Source organism: Myotis brandtii, unplaced genomic scaffold, assembly GCF_000412655.1.
Source record: "Myotis brandtii unplaced genomic scaffold, ASM41265v1 scaffold151, whole genome shotgun sequence".
NCBI lineage: Eukaryota > Metazoa > Chordata > Mammalia > Chiroptera > Vespertilionidae > Myotis > Myotis brandtii.
Window position 1 is genome coordinate 38440 of NW_005355461.1, and position 11597 is coordinate 50036.

Consider the following 11597-nt stretch of genomic DNA (forward strand, 5'->3'; position numbering starts at 1 on the left):
TTTCCAGAGGATGAGGCCCAGAAATCAGGATTTTAAAAAGATTCCCAGGTGATTCTAATGTGCATCCAAGGTTGAGAACCTCTGCTCTAGTATCTCACAATTATGATTGGCAGCATTTGTGACTTCCTGTTGAAAATGTCTTAGAGGCAATAAAATAGGGTGTGCTTATACTGTATTATAATAGAAAATATATATTCCTTACTGTGGATCCTAGTAAAAAATGTTCAAAAAAGACTATTTGAATAGCACTACTCCCTGATGAGAAAATTCCAATACAGTAGGATTCTTTTACATCAATGTATTCCTCAAAGTAAGAATGTTTTAATGCTTTAAAAACCAAGTTTTGTTTATATTTTCCTATGCTGTAGCTTGTTAAGTAATATGATTAAAGTATAATTGCAAGTAGCTGTTGAGCATCAGTCTTCAGGATATCTTTCTGCAATATTTAGTGGGTCTTTTTTCTCCTAAGGACCAGAGGTCTTCCACTAGATAAAAGTTTCTCCATCCCTTCTAAACGATCTAGAAGTCTGTTTCTCTTTATTTAACCTTCAGTTCATGCTAAGTATTTATGGAATTGCCATGCTTAGTGAGCCATTATAGCACTCACAGTACAATGAAGTGAATTAGTTATGCAAATAATAATAAAACCTTGAGAGTATTTGCTTAGGAAGTTTTTAATATTCAGTATTTTTGGTAGTGTCAATGAAGTACTGATGGGGTAGTCATAATAATCTGGTTGGTCATAACAATCTGGCCACTCAGTGGATGTTGGTTGTTCTTTGAATTCTCTTTTAGAGTTGGTCTACACCCTTTTAAAATATGGACAATCCAAATTTAAAACAGCACGTTAAGATACAGAAAAAAACACACTGCCTAAATTTTAAAGGAAACATTTTTAGACAATACTGTATTTATTACAAAACCAGACTTCGTGTGTGTGTGTACACACATTTCAAACAATGAAAGGAAACTTACTGAATTTTCTGTATTTCCAGTTTCACAAAGAACAACCTCAAGGGTGGGGCAGTTTAATAAACACCAGTCAGGTATCAGAGCGTTGAAGAAAAACACTCATGAGCAGTTCTATTTAATATGAGAAACTGAGTTCCAAGAGATGTATTCCCTCTTTCATATAAAGACTTGGCTATGAGAAAATGTTTACTATATCTAACCATAACATAATAAAAACCACCTTATTTCTCGTAAGACATTTAACTGAGTTGTCAGCTCTATGCAGAATCCTATAGGACTGCAGGTCAAGGCTGTGTCAGGCCCTTCCTTTTTTGCAATGACACAGCTGCAGTCCTTACACTTAATGGCTACAACCCAGGCCTCAGAAAATGTTGCAGATGCCGTCACCATGGGCTGAGAACTATTTCATCATGCTCCACCTTGCTTTTGCCAAACATTTGATAAAATTGCTTATGTGGCAACCCTAGTTTATTGCAACACCAACTAAGATATTCTCTCAATCACATGATTTTACTGAAATTTTAACCAAGTGGAATATCTTACGATTTTTCTTATAATGGCCATCTGTCCTTCGACCTCTGGAAACCACACTTGCAGGATCACATCACCCTGTCTTCTGTCAGTTTTTGCTGCGTTACTCTCACTAGAATAAACAAAACTACCTACCTTTTGACTATGTCTATTTTAAAATCTATTCTGCTTTATATAAGCAATAGCCCACATTTTAGATAATGTCTCAAAAGAGATTGTGTCAAAAACAATATCCAGACTGCATGTGCTGTTGATTTGATCTAGTCTAAGTGTAAAGTTTGACAGAAAGCCCAAACCACCTAAACTCTTTTAGGGAAACCATGATTGCTTAACATAGAAAATTTAAATTCCTAGTACAGAGATTTTACTCCCACCTTGACCTTAGATTTCAATGAATATATTCTAAGTTGACTTGAGGGGGTTAGGTTAAAAGACTTTTAGACTTTCTTACATTTTTTAAATTCTATATAGTTATGAGAGAGAGTAAATTTAAAGCTATCACCTGCTTCATCTTGCTTTTACCAAACATTTGATAAAATTTTCCTCATGGATACCTTGATTAAAATGGTGGAAAGTGACCTAGATTGTGGTCTTGGTAATAATAATAATCTAGATATGACCTAAATAATATTTCTGGTAATGCAAGATTATTAGGTGAATTTGCAATTAGCTGGACCATAATCAAAGAACATTCTCTAGTGTAATACCTAGGTCTCTGTTTTTGGACCTAGTTTGTTTAGTAGTAACCAATAATTTAAATAAAACTAAAGAAACATAATTATAAGTATCAGATGTGTAAATGACAAAGTCCACATTTTAACATTCTAGATAGTAGGCTCGAGATTCAAAATTATCTCAACAAGATGATGTAATATAGCAGAGATATATGTAAACTTCCAACATTAGAGTTCTTCAATTTAACCATACATTGGTGTCTTAGATTGAATCAATAGTGGGATAGGTGGCAAAATCTGAATCGTCTGGAGATTAACAGTAACGTACCAATGTTGATTAGCAGTACATGAACAGTACATACAAATGTACTTTGGAAATGCAAGATGGTGACATTAGGGGAAACAAACTAGGTGAGGGGGTATATGGAAACTCTTATCCTATCTTTGCAACTTTTCTGCCAATGCTCTATCCACTGAGCCAAACCAGTTAGGGCACTTTTCTATAAATTTAAAGTTACTCCAAAATAAAAGGTTTGTAAAAAAAAAAAAAAAAAAAAAAAAGACAAATTAACCACGCAAATATAGTTTAAAGGATGTCTTTCTAAAATATAATTTGCACTAAAAAGATCAGGTAATGTTTGTTTACTACAATACAGAAGTACAATGGAGTTGTTTAAAGTAAATTGTGATCTTCCAAACAACTGTAATAATAAAAATTACCTTTTATTGGCCATTTTCAATAGGCCAGGTACTGGGCTACAGAGTCTATATGTACTAGCTCATTTCATTCCTACAACCATTTTAAGAGATAGACAGTATTATGCCCATTAGTTAAATAAAAGAGACAGCTTTTCCCCCACTTATACATCACCCTGATCAGCTGGTTGAAATGGATCAATTTGGGAAACTAGAGTCCAAACATGGTGACTTTTCTCTTGAGTCACACTAGTGAAAGCATACCCTCAATTAAGAGACCAGTCTTTTATGCACCCAAAACTATAATATATTCAATTTTGGTGAATGGAAACACTTTAAAGGCTATAAACTAGGCCCTGGCCGGTTTGGCAGAACATTGGCCTGTGGACTGAAGTGTCCTGGGTTCGATTCCAGTCAAGGGCACATGCCTGGGTTGCAGGCTCGATCCCCAGTAGGGGGTGTGCAGGAGGCAGCCAGTTAATGATTCTCTCTCATCATTGATGTTTCTATCTCTCTCTCCCTCTCCCTTCCTCTCTATATTTTTTTAAAAAGCTATAAACTGGGAAGAACAGAATGGGAAGAATCTAGAAACCATGTGACCCAAGGTAAAACTGCTGTAAGATCTGAAAGTGACTATGGGGTGTTGATTGGTGTCTTCAAGTAAATTGGGCTCTGGTAGAAAATAGAATTAAATTGTTCATTTATCCTAAAGAATAGACTAGGTATAAAGATTGTAGGTTACCAGCAGGCAAATTTAAATTAATATGGAGGGAAAAAATCTTCCAGCAATGGAATGACATAGGAGCCTCTCTTCATACCTGTCATGCCCCCTATGAAGGTTGCCATGAGGATTCAATGAGATGTCTCTGCTCCCCAATATGACACACACATCGTTGAGGTAAGCAAGCAGATTTCAATGAACATATTCTAAGTTTATTTGAGGGCGTTAGGTTAAAAGGCTTTTAGATTCTTAGATTCTGATTCTATATAATTATGAGGCCAAGTGAAGCCTCATATATTGAGATGTCTAAGAAAAGTAATATAATGTTTTCATATTATCTAATTCAATAACTCTACATATCCTTCAGGTTTCAGCTATTCCTGACAAGTACCTTCTCTAGCCAATCCAAATTATTTTCCTTTTCTCTTCTCTCTCATAGCATCTCCTTCTCTTTTCCTTCATAACATTGTCACAGCTCTTCACTGTCCTACAGAATCTCAGTGTAGCACTCCTTTCGTCAAATTATTTTTCTTCCCTAAAAATTTAATCATAGCAAAATTAAAAATGTCACTTAAAAATTAATCTATTATTATTGGCTCAGCCACTTGAGAAAAGTTTCAGTTTCTTACACCTGCCATTCAACCTAGCAATCCCAGTGGTATTTAACACAAGTAAAATGAAAACCTGTAGTTAAACACAAACCTATATGTGAGCATTTACACTGGACTTATTTTAATTGTCCACAACTAGAAACAACCAAATGTCCCTTAGTTGCTGGGAATGAATAAACTGTTTTACATCTATTAAAAAACAACACTGATTAATGACATATGCAAAATGGATATCTCAACTGCTTTATGGTAAATCAAAGAAACCAGACTCAAAAGGCTATATACTGTATGAATACAGGTATATGATATTGGTGCAAAACCAAAATTATAAGAACAGAAAATAGATCAGTGGTTACCAAACATTGGGAGAGAGGATAGCTGTTGACTACAAAGAGATACAGGGAAAGTTTCAGGGGGAAGGGTGGATGGAAACTTTATTGCAATGAGCTGTATACATGTCAAAACTTGCAGAACTGTATACTTTAAAAGGGTAAATTTTAATGTATTTACATACACTAAAATTAATAAAAAAGTGGGGAAGGCCCAGCCAGCATGGCTCAGTGGTTGAGCATTGTGACCTATGGACCAGGAGGTCATGGTTAAGATTCCCAGTCAGGCCATATGCCCAGGTTGTAGGCTGGATCCCCAGTGTAGGGTGAGCAGGAGGCAGCCAATCAATGATTATCATCATTGACGTTTCTCTCTCGCTCTCCCTTCCTCTCTGAAATCAATAAAAAAATATTTATTTTAAAAATATATAAATGAGCCCTAACCGGTTTGGATCAGTGTGGATAGAGCATCGGCCTGCAGACTGAAGGGTCCCAGGTTCAATTCCGTTCAAGGGCATGTACCTTGGTTGCGGGCACATCCCCAATAGTGGGTGTGCAGGAGGCAGCGATTGATGTTTCTAACTTTCTATCCCTCTCCCTTCCTCTCTGTAAAAAAGCCAATAAAATATATTAAAAAACAATATATATATAAATGAAATCTCTTGCTTAGGTTTTTTAATATCCTTTGCTTGCTTAGGATATAATTATTGTAACATCAATTCAACATTATTTTTGTTGTCATATCTGTCCCACAGAGACCAAACTGAGCTATAAACACTTAAGAGATCCAGGAGCCTAGTAAAAGTAGTTAAAGATAAATGACAATATTCCTTCTATTTACTTCACTCATTTCTATTGGCGACTACTGGACTACAGCATAACCCTTTCTTTAGAAAACAGCAAAATGATATGGTCCCTCTGAGAGATTTCTATTGGATTGAGTCAACCTTCAAGAGCCATGTGGCAGTTACCTAACAAAGTTAATACATTTTCTCTTTTAAATCACTGGATGAGCAAGTAATGTATCCTCCTATATAAAAGCCTCATATGCAAATCGACTGAATGGCGGTGGGGTGGAGGGGCTGGCGAGTGGGTGGCGCCAGGCCAGCCAAGGCGGGTGCCAGTAGACAGAGGGAGGGGACAGTGATGGGGGGGGGCAACCAGCAGCAGTGGCAGAGGGGTGATCAGGGGGTGGGGCCGGCTGCTCGCTGCCCTCCAGTCACCTCCCACAGAGGGAGGCCACCGGCAGATGGGGGGCAGGGTCAGTGCCCTCCCACAGGGATGTCAGTCAGACTGCGAGAGGGCACCGGGCCTCTAGTTAATAGTTATGCTTCAATTCTGGTTTTAACTAGTCATGAGTTTCCAGAAATATGCAAATGGAGGCCAGTCAGTAACTTTGATGCTACTTGGAAGAACCTATGGGTTTGTAAGTGGGGGAAAAAAAAATAGCAGTTATGAAAAAGCAAAACCAGATCAGAGAAGAAAACTTTAGGAAGGTAAGCAAGAAAAAGAGGAAATGTATTATTCCCCCTCTTCTCTCACCTGAAACAGCACACACTCCATCATCAGAATCTAGAACTCATTCGAGAATGCAACTTTCTGAACTGACTGGATTTCCACAGCTTTTCATGACATGTGAACTAGCATTTGACTATCAGTCTAAAACATGTAAGGCCATGTTGACACACATGAAATTGACACCCTTGATCTCGAGTTGCCATTTCAGGAATTGTGAATACTACAACCATGAAAAAATTCTTTTGGCATTAGCTCAGTTCTCAACTCAACAGGAAATGATACCAAGATAAATAAATTTTAATATAAATTAAAACCATAGTCCTGGTAATATTCTTCAGGATTTTTACATCCCATACTGAAAATTACTGAAAACCAGTATTTCTTCACTGATTTGTACAGTCAATTGGGCAGAACCAAAACTCAACCAAATGAGCACGTGTGTTCTTGAAAAAACTGCTTCTGGCCCTAGTCAGTTTGGCTCAGTGGATAGAGCATAGGCCTGCAGATTGAAGGGTCTCAGGTTCAATTCCGGTCAAGGGCACATGCCAGGGTTGCAGGCTCAACCCCCAGTAGGGGATGTGCAGGATGCAGCCAATCAATGTTCTCTCCCCGCCTCCCTCCCACTCTCTCTAAAAATCAATAGAAAAATATCCTTGGGTGGGAACTAAAAACATTTTAAAAATACCAAATATTTTTTAAAAACTAAGGTGATTTTAGTTGTCTAATAGTGCCATGGGGGAACTTTTAGTTAGCTGCAAGTAATCTGATCAGGGCCAGGGATATCTACAAATCAAAACCTCTGGTTGAATTAAGTCTTCTAGAATCACCACAGGAAGATATAAATGCTGTCACTAAAACCATATGCATTCTTCATGACAAAATCAGAGACTAAAAAAGAGCAGAGACTGGGTTACATGTTAGATCAGAATTGTCATCACCAGACTGGGTCCTTGATCCAGAAAGCTGAGTTCTTGATGCACCTGAAACTTGGGAGGTAAATTAGGGAAGGGGAGGGCATAAATTGTGTTCTGAAATGATAAAAAAATCTGGTTATACTGCATTGACTGTTTTGGGCTTAAGATGTTAAAAAGATATGCCTTAAAGGCAATCTATGTTTAACACCTGAATGCCCTTTTCCATATCCTAAAAACACCAGAATTCCCGGGAATTTCAACAGGATCTTGAGATCTTTACATTGATGACAACACAACGAAATGCCATTAGTGTAGAACCTCAGAACAAAAATTTAACTTTGTTCATGAATGTAAAACTAGTTTGTAGTGACCAGTAGGTGGTGCTCAAAACCAGGCAATTGTCTTGGCAAGCCTACAGATACCCGGTTCTGTGGAGAGGAAGCTAGTAACTAAACTTTTCCTTGACTCTGGTCACCCTCCTTCCTACCCTTTCAAATAGTGGTGCTCTCTGCAGTTAAACATTGCGGGGGGGGGCTGGAACAATCTTATTCTAGTAAATCCTACAGCTGTGACAAATTTGTTTTTATATCAGCTACCGCTTAAGCTGGCCAATTTTTTCTCACCTGTACAAATAAGCAAATTACAAAAAACTTAAGGGGGCTACTTCCCTCATGAACTAGAGAAATTTTAGCCTTTTCACACCCCTCAAATGTCTCAGCTAGTACTGTCAAGGCCTACCTAATTCAAGAAATATTTTTATTTCAGAGAGAAACATCAATGATAATCATTAAATTGCCTCCTGCCCGCCCCCTACTGGGGATTAAGCCAGTAAACCTGGCATGTGCCCTTGACCAGAACCAAACCCGAAACCTTTGTAGGCCAACACTATATTCACCAAGACAAACCACCTGGGGCAAAGCTTCAGTCTTGGGTGGAGATCAATGGGGGAAAAGGGGGACATACATAATTTCGACGAAGGCAAAAAAAAAACCCCCAAAACTTCACAAATTGCTATCTATTTGAAAGTCATTACCTAACAGGATACAATTAATATACAAGCTGTCTGATTTTGCCACTTTGAGCTGGATACTATTACATAGAATTAAAATTTTCAGATTTGTGGAATTCCTTTTCTGTGCTTTGATTTACCAACTATCAAAAACTAGATGGCTACCACTCAAGCAAACATCAACTATAAACCATCACTGCATGCAAATTACCCCAGCTAGTTTAAAAGTGCTTTCTTACATCCTACCCAACTGTCACATTTTAGAACCTAATTTTCAGTAAGGTTATCTTTTAAAGTGGCACTGAGCAAAATTTCAAATCAGAGCAATCTGCCACCATACCTCAAACTGTCTAATCTCCAATGTGGCAGTATTTCTCCAACTTTAGATGAAAATTCCTATTGGAAGTGGACTTTGAAGCATTTAAGTGACAAAACACACTCAAATTCTACCATCAATTTATTTTTCCTAGAATTTGGATACAATAACTGCAGCAAGACAGTGCTCAATACTATTCAAACCTCACTTTAGGTTCTTAAACTACCTCAGCATTTGTAAATGTGAATTCACATTCCAGTAAAACTGGAAAACTAAAATTTGACATACCAACAAATTTACTCAATATTGATGTAACTACAAAATTTTATGTTAACATGTGGCCTTTACAGAATTTGGCCTTTCGAAACTAGCTTACAAACAAAAAGTTACTCTTTGCTTACCTGTCCTAACCTATTTAGTGTTATACCAACAGTCCCCCTTTCCCATAGCTTTTACCATGAAGAGACAGGCAATTCAGTGGGGAAAAAAATCCCACAAAAAACCCCGAAGTTCCCACCCAGAAAAAAATGTTAACAGAACCATCCAATTGTAAATATCAGCAGATATAACACTGGAAATAGGTCATGGGCAACTCTGAAGTCTTTTACCTAAGTAGTATAACAGAAAGTTACAGTGTTGACCAAAAGAACACACAGGTTTCTCATTAAACTTTGTTATTTTAATGGGTCTCAAAATTCTGTGACAGATTTTTGGTCATGTTGTTTCCATTAAAAAGTACTGATTTTAAAAACTAATAACTTAAAAACTGCCACACACACAAAAGAACCAAATGGTCCACAAAACATTCTCCTTTCCTTCTGAAGGTTTTACGATGCATTGTAATCATTAACCAGTCTTTTACTATTAAACTTAAATGGCCAATTGAGACACAAATAGTTCTGAGACGGTTCTTCCACCACTGATTAAGACTGGGGTGGCAGGTGTTGGAAATAATATTCATTTAGCCTTCTGAGCTTTCTGGGCAGACTTGGTGACTTTGCCAGCTCCAGCTGCCTTCTTGTCCACTGCTTTGATGACACCCACAGCAACTGTCTGTCTCATGTCACGAACAGCAAAACGGCCTATTAAAACAAATTTCATATTATCATTAGACACAGTACACAAAACAAATAGTTTTCATCAAGTAAAATGTATCATTACTGTAAATGCTCAATCTTACCCAGAGGAGGGTAGTCAGAGAAGCTCTCAACACACATGGGCTTGCCAGGAATCATATCAACGATGGCAGCATCACCAGATTTCAAAAACTTGGGGCCATCTTCCAGCTTTTTTCCAGAATGACGATCAATCTTCTTCAGCTCAGCAAATTCTTCAGCTCAGCAAATTTGCAAGCAATGTGAGCTGTGTGACAATCCAGCACAGGTGCATATCCAGCACTGATCTGGCCTGGGTGGTTCAGGATAATCACCTGGGAAAAAGGATTTGAATTTATTTCCTGAGTCTCAAAAGACATTTAAGGCTCTGGGAGGAAGAACATGACATTTAGTGTTACCTGAGCTGTGAAGCCAGCTGCTTCCATTGGTGGATCATTTTTGCTGTCACCAGCCACATTGCCACGGCGAACATCTTTGACAGACACGTTTTTGACGTTGAAGCCGACATTGTCCCCAGGAAGAGCTTCACTCAAAGCTTCATGGTGCATTTCAACAGACTTTACTTCAGTTGTAACATTGACTGGAGCAAAGGTGACCACCATGCCGGGCTTGAGAACACCAGTCTCCACTCGGCCCACAGGGACAGTACCAATACCTAAAATGTTTAGGGCATAGTCATAAATGCTTGTGAAGAAATTGTAGTCTCCCATACATGTCACTTTCTGATATTTATGTTCAACTTACCACCAATTTTGTAGACATCCTGGAGGGGCAGACGCAGGGGCTTGTCAGTTGGACGAGTTGGTGGCAGGATGCAATCCAGAGCTTCAAGCAATGTGGTTCCACTGGCATTGCCATCTTTACGGGTGACCTTCCATCCCTTGAACCAAGGCATCTGAAGAACACAAGATCATCAATTACTGTTACCTGCCCCCATACCTGGCCCGCTTCTTTCCAGTGTTTTCAACTGTCTTAAAACTCACATTAGCACTTGGCTCCAGCATGTTGTCACCATTCCAACCAGAAATTGGCACAAATGCTACTGTGTCAGGGTTGTAGCCAATTTTCTTAATGTAGGTGCTGACTTCTTTAACAATTTCCTCGTATCTTTTCTGGCTGTAGGGTGGCTCAGTGGAATCCATTTTGTTAACACCAACAATCAGCTGTTTCACACCCAGTGTGTAGGCCAGAAGGGCGTGCTCACGGGTCTGTCCATTCTTGGAGATACCAGCTTCAAATTCACCAACACCAGCAGCAACGATCAGGACAGCACAGTCAGCCTTTAAAAGAAAACAAGGTCATATCCTATTAGTAAATGGAAGCTCTTCAAAAGGGATGAGCCCAAACAGACCCAGAGAGTTAACTCTCTAAAAAATTGTTAACTGTACAAACCTGAGATGTGCCTGTAATCATGTTTTTGATGAAGTCTCTGTGCCCTGGGGCATCAATGATGGTCACATAATACTTGCTGGTCTCGAATTTCCACAGGGAGATGTCAATGGTGATACCGCGCTCCCGCTCGGCCTTCAGTTTATCCAAGACCCAGGCGTACTTGAAGGAGCCCTTCCCCATCTGTGAGGATTAAGAACGGTTACTCAGGAACGAAGACGCTCAAATCCCAACTTGAAATTCCCGACTCTGTTAGTTGGCATAAATGCTCGGTTCCAGCTTACAACTGCTAACCCCAGGTCGCTTTACCGTATTCTCGGAACATGGATAGAGCAAAGCGATTCCATGCATGTTGGCCCATCCCTAAACTCGTGTGCCATGCGGATGTGGATGGTGGACTGTATTTTTTTGGAAAAGTACCACTTACTATACTTGCAGGCACTTGTTGTAATGACCCAAGTTAATGTACCCACCTCAGCAGCCTCCTTCTCGAATTTCTCGATGGTTCTCTTGTCGATGCCCCCACATTTGTAGATCAGATGGCCGGTAGTGGTGGACTTGCCGGAATCTACGTGTCCGATGACGACGATGTTGATGTGAGTCTTTTCCTTTCCCATCTTGGGTTTGAGTTAGCGGTGGTTTTCACGACACCTACGTTCAAGTAAAAAAACCCAAAAAACTTTTAAATCCCAGCCCCACAGGCTTCCAAATAAGCCAGGACCCAAACTCAAAGGGCAAATTCCAAGGAGAATCGGCACCAACGCCAAGCTGGCCCCGCTCCGGCCTCCACCCACCGAGCAGG

General features: G+C 39.1%; 1 protein-coding gene and 1 long non-coding RNA gene across 2 annotated transcripts; both read right to left on the reverse strand.

The window, feature by feature from the left end:
- Positions 1-6755: 6755 nt before the first annotated feature.
- LOC106725267 lies at positions 6756-9028 on the reverse strand. Its single transcript, XR_001361133.1, has 2 exons — positions 7433-9028; positions 6756-7394 (listed from the first exon to the last, which is right to left on the reverse strand). It is a non-coding gene; the product is annotated as an uncharacterized LOC106725267 (long non-coding RNA).
- Positions 9029-9096: 68 nt separating this feature from the next.
- Positions 9097-11475, reverse strand: EEF1A1 (eukaryotic translation elongation factor 1 alpha 1). The gene is given in 8 exon segments (XM_005861431.2): positions 9097-9373; positions 9472-9607; positions 9610-9720; positions 9805-10061; positions 10151-10301; positions 10390-10686; positions 10799-10978; positions 11269-11475. Coding segments are annotated over 8 exon segments (1401 nt in total). The 5' UTR covers positions 11413-11475; the 3' UTR covers positions 9097-9248.
- Positions 11476-11597: the final 122 nt, after the last annotated feature.